Source organism: Caloenas nicobarica, chromosome 13, assembly GCF_036013445.1.
Source record: "Caloenas nicobarica isolate bCalNic1 chromosome 13, bCalNic1.hap1, whole genome shotgun sequence".
NCBI classification, from domain to species: Eukaryota; Metazoa; Chordata; class Aves; order Columbiformes; family Columbidae; genus Caloenas; species Caloenas nicobarica.
Window position 1 is genome coordinate 8,916,007 of NC_088257.1, and position 18,364 is coordinate 8,934,370.

Here is an 18,364-nt window from a genome sequence, read left to right on the forward strand (position 1 = left end):
TGCCACTAGGTGACTGGTGTAGAATGCAAAGACATCTGCATGTCAACAAAGATGGGTTCCATGAGTACTGACAAAAAAAAAAAAAAGGTATTTGCAATACTTGCCTCAGCATGCATTCTTTATTTTTAATAATTGCAGTTGCCCATATTTCAAGAAGTTATAATCTAAACTATGTGGGCAAAGTGCTATAATAAATGAGCCAGCTAAGTGTACTAGTAACAGAGGTGCCAGTTGTAAAGCAAAAATATCTGTGTAGTCTGCTTGATTAACAAATGTATATTTGTAGCCCTTTCATGCAATAGAATTAAAGTTTGTTGTTTATTAAAGAGTATAATGTTTTAGGGGAAAACTGCCTTCCTGCATAGAAATATAGAATAGCAACGTTTATGGATATCAAATAAAGATTTGAATTCCTTATATACTTGAGTGAGAGTATGTATGATATGGGGCATGGATTTTAAAAGTACAAAGTTATTTTGACTTCAGGTTTCTAAGCACTTAGTCTTTAATGCTGATGTTTTGTGGGCCTGCATCTTAAAAGCTGATTTTTTGCTTTGCTCTGGTTATGCAACATATGAGGCGTATAATTGCACTGATTCAAGTAGAAAGTTAAAGGTCTAGGGCTTTGTGCTTCAGGGCTGAAGGATTTCGCATGAAATTTCAAGGTATTGGCGGTCTTTGGTGTCAATCTAACCCGAGGCTGATTTTAGTTGAAATGAGTCTTTTTGTTGCTATTAGGAGTAGAACTAGCATGAACTTAATTACCTATGTGAGCTTGAATAAACAGAATAACCTTTTGGTATCATCAGGGTTTAAACCTAGAGCTGAGTTTCCTCTTGATTGTGATAAGTTATGTCTCTTATCGTGAAACTGCTTCTCTTTGGCTTAGTTTTATAAATAGGCTCCAAGTAACTTGTTCTTTGCAATTATATTGTAATTTTATCTCAAAAGCTTGTTGTGAACCAGTATCACTGATACGTTGTTGAAAGTCGTAAGTCTCTTCAGAGCAGTTCATGAAACTGTGCAAGTACCAGCTCTGGTCAGTGTCTGGCTTCAGGTGGTTGGTTTTATTTTGGTTCACTGGACTTGGAGTTTTTTACTTTACCTTTGCACTTTAGAACTATGTTGGACAGTCATCCTTGAACTTCACTTGAAGCACAGCTTTCCTTTTTGTAACTGAAATTAACTACCGAGTTCTAGGTCTTGTCTTAGTTTGGGTACGTGATTTAGTCCCTTGTAATGGTGAATTGCCTTAACTTTATCAAGGGATGGCCTGCTTTTGAAAGAAATAGTTAAATCCATTTCTGTGGTGTGACTTGTCATTTGACTTGGAAAGGTAAAGATTTGTGCACTAAATGTAGCTCTGTGGTATTTTCTCATGTTATGTGCCATGAAGGAATGTGTTGATACCATAGAAACAAGTAGGCTTTTAAAAAAAGTGACTTGATGTGTGAAATCTGACGTTTTTGCTGAGCTATAGCTTGATTTTGAGAATTGTTGTACTGAAACGTGTGGTTTGATTATCTGTACGTAATAGCCCTCTTGTAGGACTGGTGTCTTGTAGAATAAAAAGTAGATCTGAGGAACTGCCCCTATATTAGGGAGCATGCTACCTAATTTCTGTCTTAAAAGATTGTTTTCTGTTTAACCGTGTTCTGTGGTGAGCATCTTGAGTAGCTCAGACTTGCTCTACTGTGACCTCTCATCTCTTGGGAGCAAGAATGTCCTTGTGACCACGCAGGTAACGTTTGAGAGGTTGGTGTGTTTGTTTAATAAGGGGCGATAATGCCTGGATGTACCATGGAATACAGAAAGAGATGCAAACCTGTGCTGGATAGCATTAAAGACACAGGGACTTAAGACTCTCTTTGAATATGAACATGTTCCTAGTACAGTTCCTAGTAAACAGAGGAGATTTGTTGCTAAAGCTTTGCTTATGTATTTAATGATTTTCTGACCACTTGGTGGATTTGTGCATGTAGAGTTGAATAGGAAGAAGTATATAGCTGGTGTGTAAATAAAGGAGTTTGTGACTGCACAGTTGCTCTAGGATGGTCACGGAAATAAAAAGAAAGTTACTTTAGTTTTCTGCTCCTTAGTTTGTAGTTTAGTTTTGAAGTATATGTGTGTGAAATTATCTCAGCAATGTTGCGGCCTTTTCTTCAGGAATTAATGCTGGATTGTAATGGTTTCACCTGTGAGAAATAGGAAATGAGAGCAATTAGTTTACTTTCAGCATTAAATAATGATAGTAAAAGTACAATAGTTTTCTTAAAACAAAGACGTTATTTTTATTTTTGTAATCTGTATGAAAATAAATTCTCCCAAACAAAGCTTTTCAGAGACCACAGTGTTACAGTATAGCTCAGTGTGTTGTGATGTGTGCAGTTTTTTAATAGCAGTGGGTATTCATGTCTGCTCTAAAGTATAATTTGTTCTTGATTTTTGCAGCTTGTGTAACTTGTAAATTTTATTTGGCTAGTAAAATCAGTCTAACGTACACTTTTATAATACTGATGGCTACTGCATCAAAAAGAAACATGCTAACCACCTGTATGCATAATGAATTGATACTTGCACAATTCAATGGAAGTACCTGATTTGTTTGTTTTAACATTGGGTCATGAAAAGGTAATTTAGAACAGCAGTAACAGGTGAAACAGCTTTGATCACAGTAAATCTCTGTGGGTCACTGACTGTGACACATTTGTGAAATAAAAGCTATGCCTTGCCCTGCAAGTATACTTGTGTAGTATACTTAGGGTAACAATCTTTACTCTCTGAATGGAGCAAGATTTGGGGTTTCTGTTGTGTCTGGAAGCAGTTGCAAGTGACACAGCTGCAGTACCAGCTCCTGGACTCCCAGCTGTGTGTCCAGGAGAGCAGATGTGCTGGGAGGGCAGTGCTGTGCACGGTGGGGGTGCTGGCATGAGATGCGCTGGAATCGGATACTTTGTGCATAGATACCTGACGAACAGCGAAGCTGGAATATTTTAAGATGGTTCAAAATGGAATTTAAAGTTCTCAAATGCTTTATGGTGTTCTTTCCCTGCCCCCACTAACTTAGATCCCTTCTGTAAAGAAAATTTTGCTTTTGTTTAGCATCGAAAGACCTAAGTGGACAGTGAAGGTCAGAACACTGGTTTATTATCCTGCTCTGTCAGCTGATACTATTGTCACATTAATGGCATTGCTATTGCTGCTGAAAAGGGTCTGACCTGGAGTGGTGCTGAGGACCCCAACGTCCCATTCAAGTCTGAAAACAGAGCAGGTTCTTTTTTCTACGTACTTAAGCGTGTTCTTTCTAAAATGCCAAAGTTCGGTTTAAATTGTTAATGAATCTCTCAAAAATAAAACCGAAGGACACGCTTCTAATATGCATGTAGTAAACAAACATGATGCATTTAGTGAGAATGGGATTTTGCTCCTGCAGTCTGTGGGATGATTTGGTTTCTAATAGAAGGTACCTTATCCAAGCCTTTTAAAAAGGATTGCTTGTCCTGGAGTAGCTATTCTGGATTAGTGTTTATCATGTAATCAACAGTTTGTACCACATTTACGTTGTATGTTGTTATGTACCTCTGCTTTCTAAGCTATTTAATAGGGAGAAGGCATTTCTGATATGTTTTTCAAACTACGTGTCTATATATATCATCTTGGCTCAATACTAGGTGACTGAAAGTGTAACCCCCAAAATTTCAGTCTTTCACCTTAGCCAAAGGTATGGTTTACAAAACAATGTGTTATTTAATATTTTTTTGCATAACCAATTCTGAGGTCTGGTGTATGCATCCCTTAAAGATGAGTTTTCTGTTTATTTTTTTATTTCTTAAATGAATAAGACAGTTACATCCCTGCTTCAGTTTAAAATGTATTTCAGAATGCAAGCACATCATCAGGAGTTTTGAGCCAGCCTGAAAAAGCTCAGTTTGCTTTTGTTGATGGGCTTTTTTTTCTGCTCTGCTATTGAAGCATTACTACTCTATTATTTCTGGGGTGTGTGTATACACACACAGATAAATTACATCGACTTCTATTTGCCTTTAATGAGTGTTTATTTGTACTGTAATGTAAGTACCACTATTGGCAGGTGTCAGATGTGTGTTTCTTGTAAGAAGATGAAAGGCTTTCTGCTATATATCTTTATGTAGGAATTTTCTATAGTTTTCCTGTGTCCTAGGACTTGTACAGAGGCTGATGGAGTTGGGTGCTTTCTTCCTTGATGTTCCTTGACAAATCTTAGTCTTTGCCTTCTCTGCTTCCAGAACTCGCCTCAGTTTCTGCTTATATATAAAGCTGTAAAGCTTTATATATAAGCTGTAAAGTAGTTTGGAGAAGAGAGGCGTTCTTCGGATTCTTTTATTTCCTGTAGTTCTCCCATCTACTGAATAGTTAAAAAGATGGAACACTTCAGGTCTAGAATGTAGCAAAAAAAAAAAAGCATAAATATTCAAATGTTGTTTTGTGTTCTTGGTTCAGCCTTTGCCAGTAAGACACCTAAACAAAAAGATGCTTTTTCTAAAGTACTTTCTCAGTGTGATTGATCTTGGTTTAACCTTTTTTTTTTTCTGGAAGTCTGTTAGGCAAAGCTGTGGTATTGTCTATTGCTATTATAGACAGCATCCAGCTTAAAGCACTGACTATTCTCAGATTGTCAGCCATCCAAGTAACCAAAGCTCCTTAACTTTGAAAACTAGATGTCAAGCCCAGTCAGACTAATAATGCCATCTGTCTGAGACATCTGGATATTAACCCTCTTATTCTGATGCATACAGTTTCATTCATGAATGCTTTTGCAAATAAAAACTATACAGATTTGGAAAGAACAACTCTTCCTCAAATAAAAATGAAACTACAGTATGTAGAGCTACATATAATTTTGATATAGTACATTCATTAAACTCTCACCAGTTTTCATTTGTAATGCAGTAAGGAATCAATGCCAATTTAGAAAGGGATTAAGTTTCTGGCTGGAAATGTGTCAAGATGCATATTTGCTCACTATCATCATAGTACAAATCACTGAACATTGCAGAAAAATTCCATAGAAGCAGAATGAGCTGATGTATCTGAAAATACTGAGGTTGCTCAAATGCTACTTTATATGGTGCAACAGCCAACCAGTTGGTTTCACAGAAGCCTTGTTCTCACTGGGAATACTGTTTTGAATTGAAAGGCATGCAATGTTACACATCTGAAAATATTCTGTCTGTAATCAATATAAAGATGAATAATATCTCAGTCTCTTCTGTCATTTCTGTAACTTTTTGTGGTTTTACAATGGGCTTTTTCTATTTTGTAAGAAATTTTGCTTTCCACAAAATCCTGGAGGAAGGAAGCATGGCTCTAGTCACTGCAGGCTTGGATTAAAGCAATGCTGGATAAAATGCACAAGTAGTATTTGGGCTTGGAGGTTCGTGCTCTTTTTACTTGTTCTCTGTGGATCAATAATCTTGTTTTCTTTACTGCATGCTAACACTGTTTCAGTGGAAAACCTCCCTCTCCCAACCACGCACCCTGATGAATGAATGGCAATGTGGGCCAGGCATGGCCCTGCGGGCAGGCTGTGCTTACCTCCCTATTTTACACAAGCATAGCACTATTGGCTGAGTTTTGAAATTGTTTACTCCTATTTCATCTTCCAGGTCCCCTCCCTCCTCCAAAGGGATGCCCTCTGCTTTTGGGCTCTCTGACTGCTCCCTGGCTGGGTTGCAGAGGAGTGAAAGATTTCTGATGCTATATTCCCAATTTCTCTCTGTGTTGTTACCTAGTACCTTTTCAAGCTTTAGTTATCTTTTAAGCTTACTGGTTAACAAATTTGGCCAAAGTCCTTCACTGCGTGATTTCATTTGGGCTTGTTTGATTGTTTTCTTTCCACCACTGCTGGAATATTGATGCTCTGTTTACTGGAGAGAGCTCCTTTGAGTCCTCTCTGATTGCAAGTTCAGGACTTCTCCCCTGAAATCACTACTGGACTGGAGGGTGGTTGTAGTTGTAATTGCTAATGCCTCTTGCATTGGACATGTAGCGAAGTGCATCCTGCAAGAGAAGTACTGCTAGCTTTCTACTGTTACTTTCATGAAGATGTATCCTCCTGATAAGGAGAGATCCCCAGGACCACAAGGGGGTTTCGAGCCTTTGCAGTCAGTAAGCCGGTATGAATGGCTGTGCCTTTTTCCTCTTTAGGCCCACCTGTCTGTTATTTCCTGCCGTTTTAAATGTAGGAAAGCTTTTTGTTCTGTAATTGTATCGCTTAGAAGTTGTCGAGGTTTTCTTTTACTCACCCAGCAGCGACTAGAATCTGGGCTTCTGCTCTGTGGTATCAATGTTACTTTTAAAGCCTCCTTGAAGCATGAGCTTGGTGATGAATTGGCAACCACACATTTTGGAAATGTTTGTGTGTATCTGGTGGCATTGGAGAGCTTACTTTCCATGTACAGGGGAGTCAGCTGAGAGGTAGTTGAGAAACATCATCTTTGGAAGGAAGGCTGGGAAGGAAAAGCTGGGCTTGTTTTATTGCTGGTGGCCAAAAGTGTTGCAATGAGCTCGTGCAACGTGCTCTCTAATGCCTTCTCAAAGTGTTTTCTTTCTCCCTCGCAGGGTTCACTTCTGCATGGAGAGAGAGAGGATGGGAAAGCTGAGCCCCGAAAAGCACCTCACAAAAGTGCAGTAAGTGAAGAGAAACCCAAGCTGAGCCCTTGACATACAGTTCTCACTCTGGATATGCTATGGAGATGGAGCAAAAAAGGTGTTTGCCCAGAAAATACCAAGCAGGATAATGAAGGACAATCAGTTATCTACCAGGAAGACACGCTGCATTGGACAGCTTTTTCTGTTCAGGTAAAAATAGTGTGCCTGCAGAAACAATCTTGCCTATATTTTCATGTGTGGCAGCTGTGCGATTTACCCGTTTGTGTTAATGTTGCAGCATGTTGTGTTACTATACCGGAGTGGTGGGCTGTGTTTCTTGGCTTTCGCAAAGAACAAAAAATGAAATGTTTTTAAAAAATGTCAAGTACAGAGCAAGGCGATGAGTGGACAAGGAGTAATAGTAAAGAGACCTGGGTTGGGGTGGTCAGATCCTGAATGAGAGTAGGTTTGTTTATGCTATTCTGTGAGTTAGAGTATACAAATATTAATTAAGCCATACAACGTCTTTACGAAGCATATCGATAGTTCCCCCTTATTACAGAAGGTAATAGTCAAAGCATTAAGGGATATGTTATGAACAAGAAGAATCACATTAAAATGATATCTTAACAGGTAAAAATTTTGGGGAAAAAATGGACATTTTGGACCATTGCTCAAATCTGTGTGTTCAACCTGTAGTGAGAACTGGACTCTTCAGTAGGTGGCAGAAATTGGAGTCAAAAATAAGGACTTATGATGCAGAGGGACTTGATAGTATTTAGGCATCTGAATATTGGCCTTTGCCTTTGTTCCAGTCCCCACAACAGTTGTTTTTGTAGCTTTCTTCCTGAATGTTCATTTTTGCTTTTGGATACTCCATTCTAAACCATAAAATCTACCTGAAAATCTTCCAGCAAGTTTCTGATAAATACATAGGAAAGCACTCAGTATGACTAGAGGGCAGGAAATCTGTGCTTCTGACACAGCTGGCCCCGGGTGACATCAGTTGCTTATGCTACAGGAAAGAGTAAGAGGAGTAGTAGGAAGAACATTTTCAGCTGATCTGTTACTGCTCTGTAGGGTGAGCAATAGAATGGCTTATGCCCTAGAAATCCCAGCCTGAGAGTGAAGATGGCCGGGGGTTGTTATTCTAAAGGTGGTAACATTATGATGAAACTATTGGAGTAAACTGACTGTTTTCATAGGAATGGTGATTTATGGTCAGGTGAATATGTTAATCTTGATCTGTTAAGGAAAACTTATTTTGTAAGCCCTGATTTTGCTGGCCTGTGGCAGAATGCGAAAATGGGACATTTACCAGCAGAGGGCAACAGTCCCGGGGGCTGGGAATGCTGGTGCTTCTACAGCATCTCTGCTTGGGGAGCCTGATCCTGGTGGGGTGAGAGCGCTGAGGTGGATGCTCCAGCCCCCTCTCTACAAATCCCATTATTCAGAAAACAGAGCTTCAGTGGAAATCTTGTATCTCTTAAGCTTCAGCTGTCAAAACATCACTCCTTCTAGCTCTGGGGAGGTCCCTACCTAGGTCTCCTAGAGCTTCCTTTTGAGCCTTGTGGTAACTTGGATCCCTGTAAGGTGCTTTAATAGCTAAATTTCAGCTGCTGCTTTAGTTTTGTTATGTGAAAGCAATTTGGCATGCTTCAAATATTAGCAGTGGTTAGGCAGCAGATACCTGCAGGACTTTTCTGCCAAGAAGCCTTGTGCTCTGGGTCCACTGGAAGTCAGTGTGGTACCCGAGTGTCACCTCCCAGTGACTTCAGTTAGCCACTGAGATACCAAGACAGCTATTTCAGTAGATAACTTTCACTGTTATCTTATATTAGTTTACTTAGTGGACCTTTTCCCAGAAAATTTATGGTCTAAATGCAGATCTACCAAAATGATTATTTACTTAATTAGACTCACAGAATAATTTTACTTGGAAGGGACATCTGGAGGTGATCCAGTTCCGACATCCCTCAAAGCAGCACCAGCTTCAGGGTTAGATCAGGTTGTTCACTCAGATATACACACACAAATATGTTTGATTATAAGATTGAAACATATATATCTTTTAAAAAACAGAATGAAAAATAACTTATGCTGAGAAGATGCAGCCTTGGAAGCCTCCATGAATGCAGAGCTTTATGTACACCTTTCACAGCTCTTCAATGTGGAAGCCATAGTTTTAAAGAAAGATGATTAATAATTTGGTGGAGAGGATAACACAACTAAAAAGGAGAACTGCTAAAGATAGCAAATCGTTTATGATACGGATCTCTGGAAACAGGTATATCCAGAGGATTGAGGGGTTCCTGGCTCGCTGCTTGCACTGTAAGCTGTATGATGCTGTGCTGGGTTTTGGGGAGAGGGCTCTTCCTCGCTTCTGAAGCTGTGGAGATTGACAGGGGCTGTCTGGGTGTAGTGGTGCTCTTCACAATTAAATTCTTGGAAGCACTCAGTATGCTTTACTTACAACCTCAGGGTTAAACCAAACCTGAGGTTTGGGCCAGGAGAGAGTTTTGGATCAGAGTGGCAGGAGTTGTTTTTATTCCCTCCCTTCCTGGCATTTTAATTGAAGAAATTCCTTGCTGTCGTAGGGACACAGGCAATGCTTTTCTCTCTCCTCTCCCTGCAGCTTGTTAGAGTTGGGGGGTTTGGTCTTTCCCTGTAGATCTGAAGACTGTCACAGGAATCTGGAAAGGTTTTGGTGGCGAAGGGATGTGGTACTGACTGGTTCTGTGGGGCCTTCTGCTCTGAACATCAGTTATATGGTTGTCAGTGATTGAAGGTAAATTAGATGTAAGAGGAATTTATTATAGGTCTATTCAGGACTAGGAATTTTTGAAGGAAGCTGGGAAAATTCCACCCATCAAGTGTTATGAATTATTTTTAACTGGCTTCTTTTTCAAGATATAAATCTTTGCACTTAAAAACGTGCCAGGAATTTTCATCTTGGGGTTGTTACTCAGTCCTGATTATTTTGCAAGGCTGCTATAAAGATAAACTCTGATTACTAGAACATGCCTTTGTTCCATCCCAGCAATGATTATTCACTGGTTTGCTCCTGTCTGCCACTGGGATTTACCGTTCCATGAATTGCCATAGGTATTTGTAGAGTCCAGCCCCACATGCTTGTGGGGCAAGGTGTGTAAGAAGTGTATTGCTGGTTTGGTTCAAACTATGTGCCTGGTGCCTCGATTGACTGAAGTGAGATATAGTTGTGTGTTGGTTGTTTTAATGTTGAAAGCCAAATATTTTGTTATTTACAAACTATGTGTTAATAAAAATACACAGGTACTTGGCAGCAATTTCAGGACCTACTCTCATATGTGGACTTTTTATGGTTTCTGAGGGCCTTACTCAAAGGAAACAAGTTCCAGCCCTTGTTTTCTAGATAAAAATCTAGTATTTTTAATAGTTACCTTTTCTCTGGTTTGAGCTCCTGTGTCTTGCAGTTTTGTGTGTTGTGCATCAGGAGTGTTAAGACTGAATGGACACTGGGGAAGTACTTGAGGATCTGGATGTGTTAAACCAGGCGTTTAATAGGATTCTCAAAGGAAAATGCAGGAATCATTTCCTTTTGCCTGAATCCTGACTAAGGTTTGACTTCATGGCTTTATCTGTATTTCTTCTGTTTATGGGGAGGCTGCCAAATGGTGCTTAAAGAGCAGGACTCTTGACTCCCCATCCCCATGCAACTTTGATAAAGTCCTTTAACTTCCAGGTGTGTTAAGTTTTCTTGTCTGAAGAGTGGGGGTGATGACTAGTTAAAATTCTCAACAAGCTGTTGAAACTCTGATGTGGAAGGTGCAATAGCATCTGTTCAGTCGTCATTGCTGCTACATTTTAAACGATGTATGAAACTTAGGCTGAGGACGTGGTTTGAGGAGAAATGCAGAAGAGTGACGTAATGTTATTTACAAAGGAAATGGAATGGCATTTTGCAAGAGAAATCTCAGACACTTTTATCTCTTTTAATTGCACAAGAACATTTTGTGAATGGAAGAGTAATGAAGAAAGCAAATGTTTCTTGTCTTTGGTATAATTAGCATATAGGTCCTCATTGCAGAATAAGATTGAGAAAATCTTCTAATAAAATAAGAAAATATTTATGTAGAAGTCCATGCATTTTTATTGATTTGAACAAAAATGGCAAATATTTAGTCTAGTGTTTCAGGCTAAATAGCACCTGCAGTTCAGAAAGACCCATATTGCCTAGGCAGCATGTACTTGGCCTATCTGATAGATTGTGCAGAAGGACAGCAAGATTTTTATGAAGTGAGGAACTGGAGGTTAGATGCTGCTGTCTGCAGATGGAATTGGGGAGCCCTCGGGGGGCTGGGACCCTCTGCCTCCTCAGCAGGTCTGAGCATCCCCTGTCCCCTGCCGCTGCTGCCCTGTGCACAGGCTTGACCTCCTGGTCGGCACTGCGCGCTTTCAGTCCGGTAAAACTTCTCTTTAGTCTTAGAGATTGCAAGGATTAAAGTACTCATGGGGCACTCAGCTCATCCCCCGCCTCCCCAGCGCCCAACTCCGGGGCTGCGGAGGTGGCGGCGCTGATGGCCGGACCCACCTCCCGCCGCCGGCGGACGGAGGGCTGTCGGGGAGACAAGCGCTGCTCCCCGCGGGGTGCCAGCTCTCTCCTGTCCCGCTGCATTCCCGCTCGCCACCGCCGCTCCCCCCGTTCGGACTCCTCGGGGCGGTGCACTGACCTATTTTGTCCCTCGCTGCCGTACTCGGGGGTTGCGCCAGCGGCGCTGAGCGGGGCCCGCCCGAGCGGGGCGGGGGGCCGGGCCGGGCGGTGGGGCCGCCCTCCACAGCTGCCGTTGCCCGGAGACGATCGCAAGCTCGCCGGGGGAGGAGGCTGCGAGGAGGAGGAGGCGGGAGGCGGCGCGGGCTGCGGCGGCGGCAGTCGCTGCGGCGGGCGCGCCGGGGACGCAGCGCTCCGCTCCCGCAGGAAGCGGCCCGGGGCGGGGGCGGCCGCTCGCAGCCATGCGGGGCCTGGGGCGCTGAGCCGGCCCCGCCGCCCGCCCCGGCCCCCGCCGCGCCGCACCGCACAATGGAGGAGGAGAGGTGGGTACGGCCGCCGAGCCTTTGTGTCCGCCGCGGCTCGTCGGGGTGCGCGGTGCCTGCCCGGAGAGATGCGGGCTGGGGGTGCCGTGCCGCGGGGAGCTCGCCGGGGCTGTGCGCAGGCATGCGGGACGCGGCTTGCGGGGATCCTCCCCTTCCCTCCTCCTCGTGCTTCCCTGCTTGCAGATAGACCTTCAGCGATGGGTGCCTGCCGTGTTATTACTAGATGTTGCAATGTCATGGTGAGAGGCTGCTTTGCCCCGCATACCCAAACCGAAGGAACGGAGTGTTTTTTCAGTAGGACGTGTTGTAGGCATGAATAGGGAGGCTGGGCGAGTGGGTGTTTTTTACAGTCGCTTGTGGAGCTCGGAAGGTGTGGGGCAGGGTCACTCCTTCGACAAGCTGCGCCTTGCAGAACGCTGGGCTTGTGTGTGTCTGCCTTGCTTGGATCTTGAACCTCCGGCTGCTGACTGTGTCATTCAGTTGAAGACATACCCACTGGTATTTGGTGCTTTTTAAAGTAATGAATGAAAATCTGGAACATCTGTGAAGCCTTCAGGGGTCCATTTAGCTGTATGTAGAAGCTATGCGCTGCACGGCTGTTACGGTGGGCAAGAGGAGATCCTGTATCTCCCTCGCATGGTAGCTGGGCCATATATGCTTTATTTCCTGCAAGGCAGCTATTTTGCTTCAAAACCTGTGTGCAAAAGTGCTTGCAGAGTTGACCTGATGTCCCCTGAATGCATGAGAGAGGTTATTGCTGCTCAGGAGCATCACAGATGCCTGGGAGATGTTCGGTGTTTCTGCGCTGACTTCGTTGTTCCTCCCCACTGTCTGGGTGCCCTTCGCACACCAGAAGCTCACTTGTACTGCCTCAAACTAAACATTAAGCTGTGGGGTTTTTTTTTTTCCCCTTTAAAACAGGATATGCTGAGTGCTTCCTTTTGTGCTGGTGACCTTCCAGGGGATGGGAGAACAGAGAGGGGGGCCTGACCTGCTTGTAGGACTAATCGTCAGGGCTTGACACAAGTTTTGTTTAAATATGATACATTGGAAAATTAAGCTGGAGTCAACCCCCAAAATCTGAAAATTTTTACTCTGAGGGAAAACACTCACAGCACCCTGTGAGAGTTGCTTCCCAAGCTCTGAAGGGCAGCTTTCTACCCTTTTGTGACTCAAGGGCTGCAATTTTTTGTGCAAAACGAACTTTCAGCCTGCCACACCTTTCTAAATTACATTGTAGGGCTTCCGTATCCCATAATGGTGCGAATGGCCACCTCTGGGTATTAATCCAGATATTAATTAATTCCAAGTGCCTTGAAATCTTAGATTGTCATGCTAGATGCTAGCCCATGGAACGGGTTTTCCTTCTTTTTTTCTTAACATAAATGAGTTTAGTGTTTGAGGAAGTGGAGCTGTTTTGATTCCCCAGGCTGGGGTCATCCTTGGCACTATTACTTACTACCTTTTTTTATGGTTACCAGCAATGGTCTCATTTTGACTGGAGGCCTTTTGCTGGGGGTACAGTGGTAAAAAAGTTACTGGGAAACTACCTGGACTGTTTTGCCTCATCCTTTTTTTCCACACCATCTGTTTTTAGGCCATGAAGGGCTGTCTCCATCAGCATGTTCTCTGCCTCTGGAAGTAAGGAATGATTACCCAAATTGCTGCTTGTATGTCTAGTTTTCAGGAAGAGGAAAGCGGTCCTGAACTGGTCGCGGGCGGTAGCGATGTGGGGTTTGGCTCTTGGCAAGGAAAGCTGGAAATATTCACCTGCTTTCTGGTTCAAAAGGGCACACTGTGTGGGACTGTGCTGAGGCTGCTTCACCTGCCCTGAGCAAGTCCTGGAGAGCAGGTGTTGAAAAATGACCGTGGTGGACGAGCACCGTGGGCTGGTTCTGTTCCCTTTTTTTGTACTTCTGTCCCACATTCCAACTCAGATCTATGTCATGCAGATTAGGCTTCAAATTGTACACTCAGTGGCTTTCATGACAGCAGAATTCCCCCTGGTTTTTAATGTTATTGCTTTTTCCATTTTTGTAGTCAGTGAGGAACACGTTATTGGTGCGCACATCACCTCTGACTCTGGTCCCCAGCCTGCCCGGACTCAAATATCCTGATAAATTGCACATCCGAGTTGTTCAGCGGTATCATGTGCCCATGTCATTGCACGTGGGCAGAAGCAGCCAAAGGCAAGGGGGATTTAGCCAGAAACATTCACGTCTGGCAACAAATTATTTTGGAATCTTCATTCACTTTTACTGGGCTGATAGGTGCTTGCATTTTATGGAGAAATTACATAATGCTGAGGGATTGGGCATGATACTCTGGTTCTGAATTTGCAAGATGTGTTTGAGTTTGAGGGGAAAAAAACCTGGAATACTATTTTATTTTTTTGGTTGAAAAATTAAGAGCCCTGTAATTTTAACTTTAGCTTTAGAAGGGGCTGGTCTCTTCACAGTATATGTTTGAGAAGTACAATATTTGCCTTAAAAAACCAAATGGTTTTGTCGTATTTTAATTATTTTGTGGTGTTTCCATTACTGTCATCAAAGACTTTTCAGTAGTTCATGAAGTCTGCTTTTCCCCCGAGGTCTCCTTTGATATGAATATCCTTTTGAGGATCTATTGTATACCAGTTGTGTGGGTTTTTTTGAAGCTAATGTCTCCATGTTGATGTAGGCACTGAAAAAATCAACAAAATAGGAAAATAATATTCCTATTAAAAAAATAATCCTTTCCATTATGCTATCATTTTAATGATATGTTTCTCTGAAATCCTCTCAATATCCATCTCATTATTTGGATTTCTTCAGTTACTTTTTTTTTTTTAGCTTTCTTTTTATATACCTAAAGACAAATTCAGAAACTGAGATTTTTACAAACATGCCATTACACTGACATCTTCTTACTGTGTCTGCCTGACTAAGGAATAAAATTGTTGGGCATGATGTATTTGCGCCATGATTTTGGCCATTGATTCTAAACAGAGAATTACACCAGTTAAGGTAAAATGTTTTTTTCATTTTGCCAAGACTAAATTAATATTTTGGTCTCCGTTTATCTTAGTAGAGGCATTTAAGTTTTGAACACTAGTAACTGCTGTGGGGCATCTGTGAAATTTTTAGATCAGAGCTATGTCAAACCCTTCAGAAACTGAAAATTAACTTTTTACAGTGATGATTTGAACGTATCCTACCAAAAACTCCATAGGTTTTGAAAATTTATGGTTAGCATGTCACTTTTAATATAAGGATGTGAAGTGCCAGCGAAGGTGTTGGATCGCCTGTGCTCAGGAGGGCAGGTCACCAAGCCCCACTGACCCCTTGGCCAACCTTGGAGGGGCTGAAGCTCCATGGTCTTATGAGACAAACCAGGAGAGCAGACCATGGTGTGTGGGCAGGAGGTGAAAGAAGCTCCCAGAGACACCTCCAGTGCTGCACAGGCACATGAAACTGGGCTGAACGGGACATATCTGGAGTCCTATCATCTCTCTGATGTGAGAGGGACCTTTGTGGTGGCCACAGGTGGGCTGGGAGCTGAGCCCGGCGGCTGTTCTCCCAGAAACACGCGCAGAAGCTCATCCTTCTCTGCTCCAAAGGAGAGAGCATGTGAGACCTGCCCCTCCTTTAGGGTGAACTCCTGGCTCCTGTAAAGCCAGTGCTAGAACTGGTTTTGGCAGAGCTGAGATTTTTGTTCCTAGGGTTTACCAGCTCTGCACAGCAATAATCTTGCCAGGGGACAGTTTAGCTGTAAGGCAGGCTTTTATTCTTTCAAGTAATCTACGAAGACATCTGTAATTACTGCTGGTAACTAAGGCAACCCAACTTTATAGTTGATGCATGTGTGCAGCAGAGCTGCGGGTTATGGCTTTTTAAAATACCTTTTTGCTGGTTGGTATGTGGCCACGCTTGGGCAGGAGCTGTGCTGGGAGCCCATGGGTAGCTTGAGCCGAGCCCTGCTAGTGCATCTTGGAGAGGAGGAACACGTGTGAACAGGGTTGTAATTAGCTTTGCTGGCTTAACTGGGTACTCTCAAGGATCATTTGTTCTACTTGGAGACAGCGTTGGAAGGCCATGCAGGAGGTGGTGGTGGGGTTGGCGCTCTCTGAAAGTAAGAGCATCTTTGCCTGTTTTAGCAGAATCCTGCTGTCCCTAATGAGGATGTTCATCTGGCCCAGGGAAATGAACTCATCTGTCCATTTGCTCGGTGTGTGGCCTCGGCTAGCTCAGGAATAGAACCAATTGCTCCTGGCAGCCGCTTGCGAGTCCCGCTGGTGTGGTAGGACGAGCTACGCCAATGTGAAGGTGCTGGGGGAAAGTCTCTGTGGTCATGGGTTGCAGGAGCTCCTGCATGTCCGGGTGGTCTCAGCAAGTGCCTTGGATCAGAGGACTCTGTTCCTCCTTTGCTTTGCTCCATTAATATAATAACAGTGTAATAAGTATAATCATTCTTAGTGTTGTGGGGAAAAAAACTAAGTAAAGAACTATGCAGTGCACTGCTTTGGTCTTCTCAGGGGTAGTTTTTGCTTTGTGGCAGGTTGCATTTGCTTGAAGCGTTTAGATTCTTGCATTTTTATGATGGAAATGTGTCAGTGATCACCAAGAGTGTGTGCATGAGGGTGTGAAATCTTTCTCCCAGATAAAATCATCCTCCATGCATTACTGGAACACAGTTCTGTGCAAGCTGAGTCAGTCTCCAAGATGAGTTAAAGGCTCTTAGCCATTAATTTTTCAAATATGCTTTTTATATGAGTCATTTGGAAAAACTTTAAATAGCATATCTTGATTTTTTTGAAACAAGTTTTTAACCAATCTGCAGTATTTTCTTATGATGAGCCTCGGCAAAATGTGAAATCCACCCCTGCTAATAAAGCTGAGGATGTCTTTTAGGATGCTTTTTAAAAAGTTACTTTTAATGGTTTTTAGGAAGAACAAATTGATCTTTTTCAGAAATTCTGAAGCAAGGTTTTTGCTTTTAAAATACACAGACAAATGTTGGTGGAGTCGGGGCTTTATGAAGGCTTGTTGATCTGACATTTAGTTTGGTGTTCAATGAAACTTGCTGTGTCCTTTGAACTGTGTCTTTTGCTGGCGGAAAAGTTTGAAAACGGTGGAACTTTGGTCTCTGGCACTGGAGTTCTAATAAATAAATCTCAGCAGTGTGCTTTTTCTTATTAAAGAAGCCTCATGATTTTCGTGCGCATCACTTGATTTTGCATCCTGCGAGGTCTGTCTCTGCCAATGAAGCCGCGTCCTGTGGTGGTCCAGCTGTCCTGTCCCAGCGGCGATGGGTGCAGCTGTCCTTGCCGCCACCTTTTGGTTTCACTTTATTTTTTTCCTTTTATTTCTTGTTTGTTTGTTTTCTTTGCTTCCTGTACATGTTTCATCTTTGGAGACTGAAAGTTCAGTGAAGTCACTTGCATGCCCAGAGCCTCATTTTTCACTCCTCGGCTCTGGCGTTCTGCAAAGGCAGGTTTAGCTGTTTAAAAAGCAAGACTTTGCCCTGGCGTGTTGAAAGCTCTGGTCAAACTTCACTTGGCCAAATATTTCAACCAGGGCTTTTGATGGATACACCATTGAGGCTTAGCTGAATTTGGCCATGTCCCTGAGCAAGGAGGTTCCCTTGCTGGGGTGTGCAGAACTGGGGAAGGGTCGAGTGCCGCCACTGCTCATGAACGTGTGGCACAGAATGAGTCCAGCTCTCTTTGGGGTCAGAAAAGCTGCTTGCCTCATACCAGACCCTTGAATACAGAACACTTAACAAAAGGTATTTTATTTTATTTTTTTCCCTTTTAATTCAGCCATACTAAGTTAATTGGATGATGAGTGTAACGCAGTTGGGGAAGCTGTCTCCCTTGTTTGGGACATGTGCTGAGTGATGCTGTGCTCAGCCTCGCAGCTACACTTACAACTGAAAATATTTCACTTGCTCAGCAAAGTGACGGAATTGGGCTTGCCTGGTTTTTGGCATTAACCTTTGTCTCAGGCGCAAAGCTGGAGGCCGCTCAGTATGCAGGTGTGTATTCGAGCTGTGGGCAGCTTGGCTGATGTTCAGCATCTTGTTTCTAGAAGAAGGACAGTGCAGCCCACTGAGGACAGCTGGGGGACAAAGAGCTTCGTGTGACCTCAAGAGACACAGCGCCGGTAATGGCCACCAGTCAGGAGCAGCAATGGGCAGGGTGTAATGTTCAGCAAGGGCTTCACACTTTCAAGGGGTTGTAAATTGTGGATAATTGTGTTTTGTGAAGGAAGAGTCATGGTGTGTGAGCATAGATAGGTGCACGTGTGCACATCTTAGCAGAGGCTGGCAGATGTTCTGGGGAGGGATCCCCCCACACTTCCCTGGTTTGTACCCGTCTTCAGACATCATCTTCTGGTCACCGGTACAGTCAGGATGCTGGGCTGCCCAGACCACCGGTTTAACCTGTTTCAGCCTTTTTTTTTAATTGTGATATGAGTGCAACTAAGAAAGGTAGCAGGGAGGAAGGGACAAACGTGAAGCTGAGAGAGATGGTCCTTTGGAAGGAAAGCTCTGAGAAGGTCTCCAGCCTGGTGCATGGGGGTGTTGGGGTTACCTGGAGCTCTGCCGTTTGCTTGGGGGTGGTTTTCGACACGGACAGCCTTCTTCAATTTGTCTCCTTTGCCTGCTGGCAGGTTCGAGG

General features: G+C 43.2%; 1 protein-coding gene across 5 annotated transcripts in view; it reads left to right on the top strand.

The window, feature by feature from the left end:
* Positions 1-18,364, top strand: part of KLHL3 (kelch like family member 3) — a 119,733-nt gene that overhangs the window by 61,201 nt on the left and 40,168 nt on the right. For 2 of the 5 annotated variants that reach the window (XR_010606926.1, XM_065643999.1), the window contains exon 1: positions 6,674-6,840. Coding sequence is in view for 3 of the 5 variants with exons in the window: in XM_065643999.1 (XP_065500071.1) it covers positions 6,779-6,840 (62 nt within the window). In the remaining 2 variants the exon portion in view is untranslated. Of the gene's footprint in view, positions 1-6,600; positions 6,841-11,587; positions 11,704-18,364 lie in introns of those variants that run through there. The other 3 variants (XR_010606936.1, XM_065644001.1, XM_065644000.1) reach the window with 3 other exon arrangements.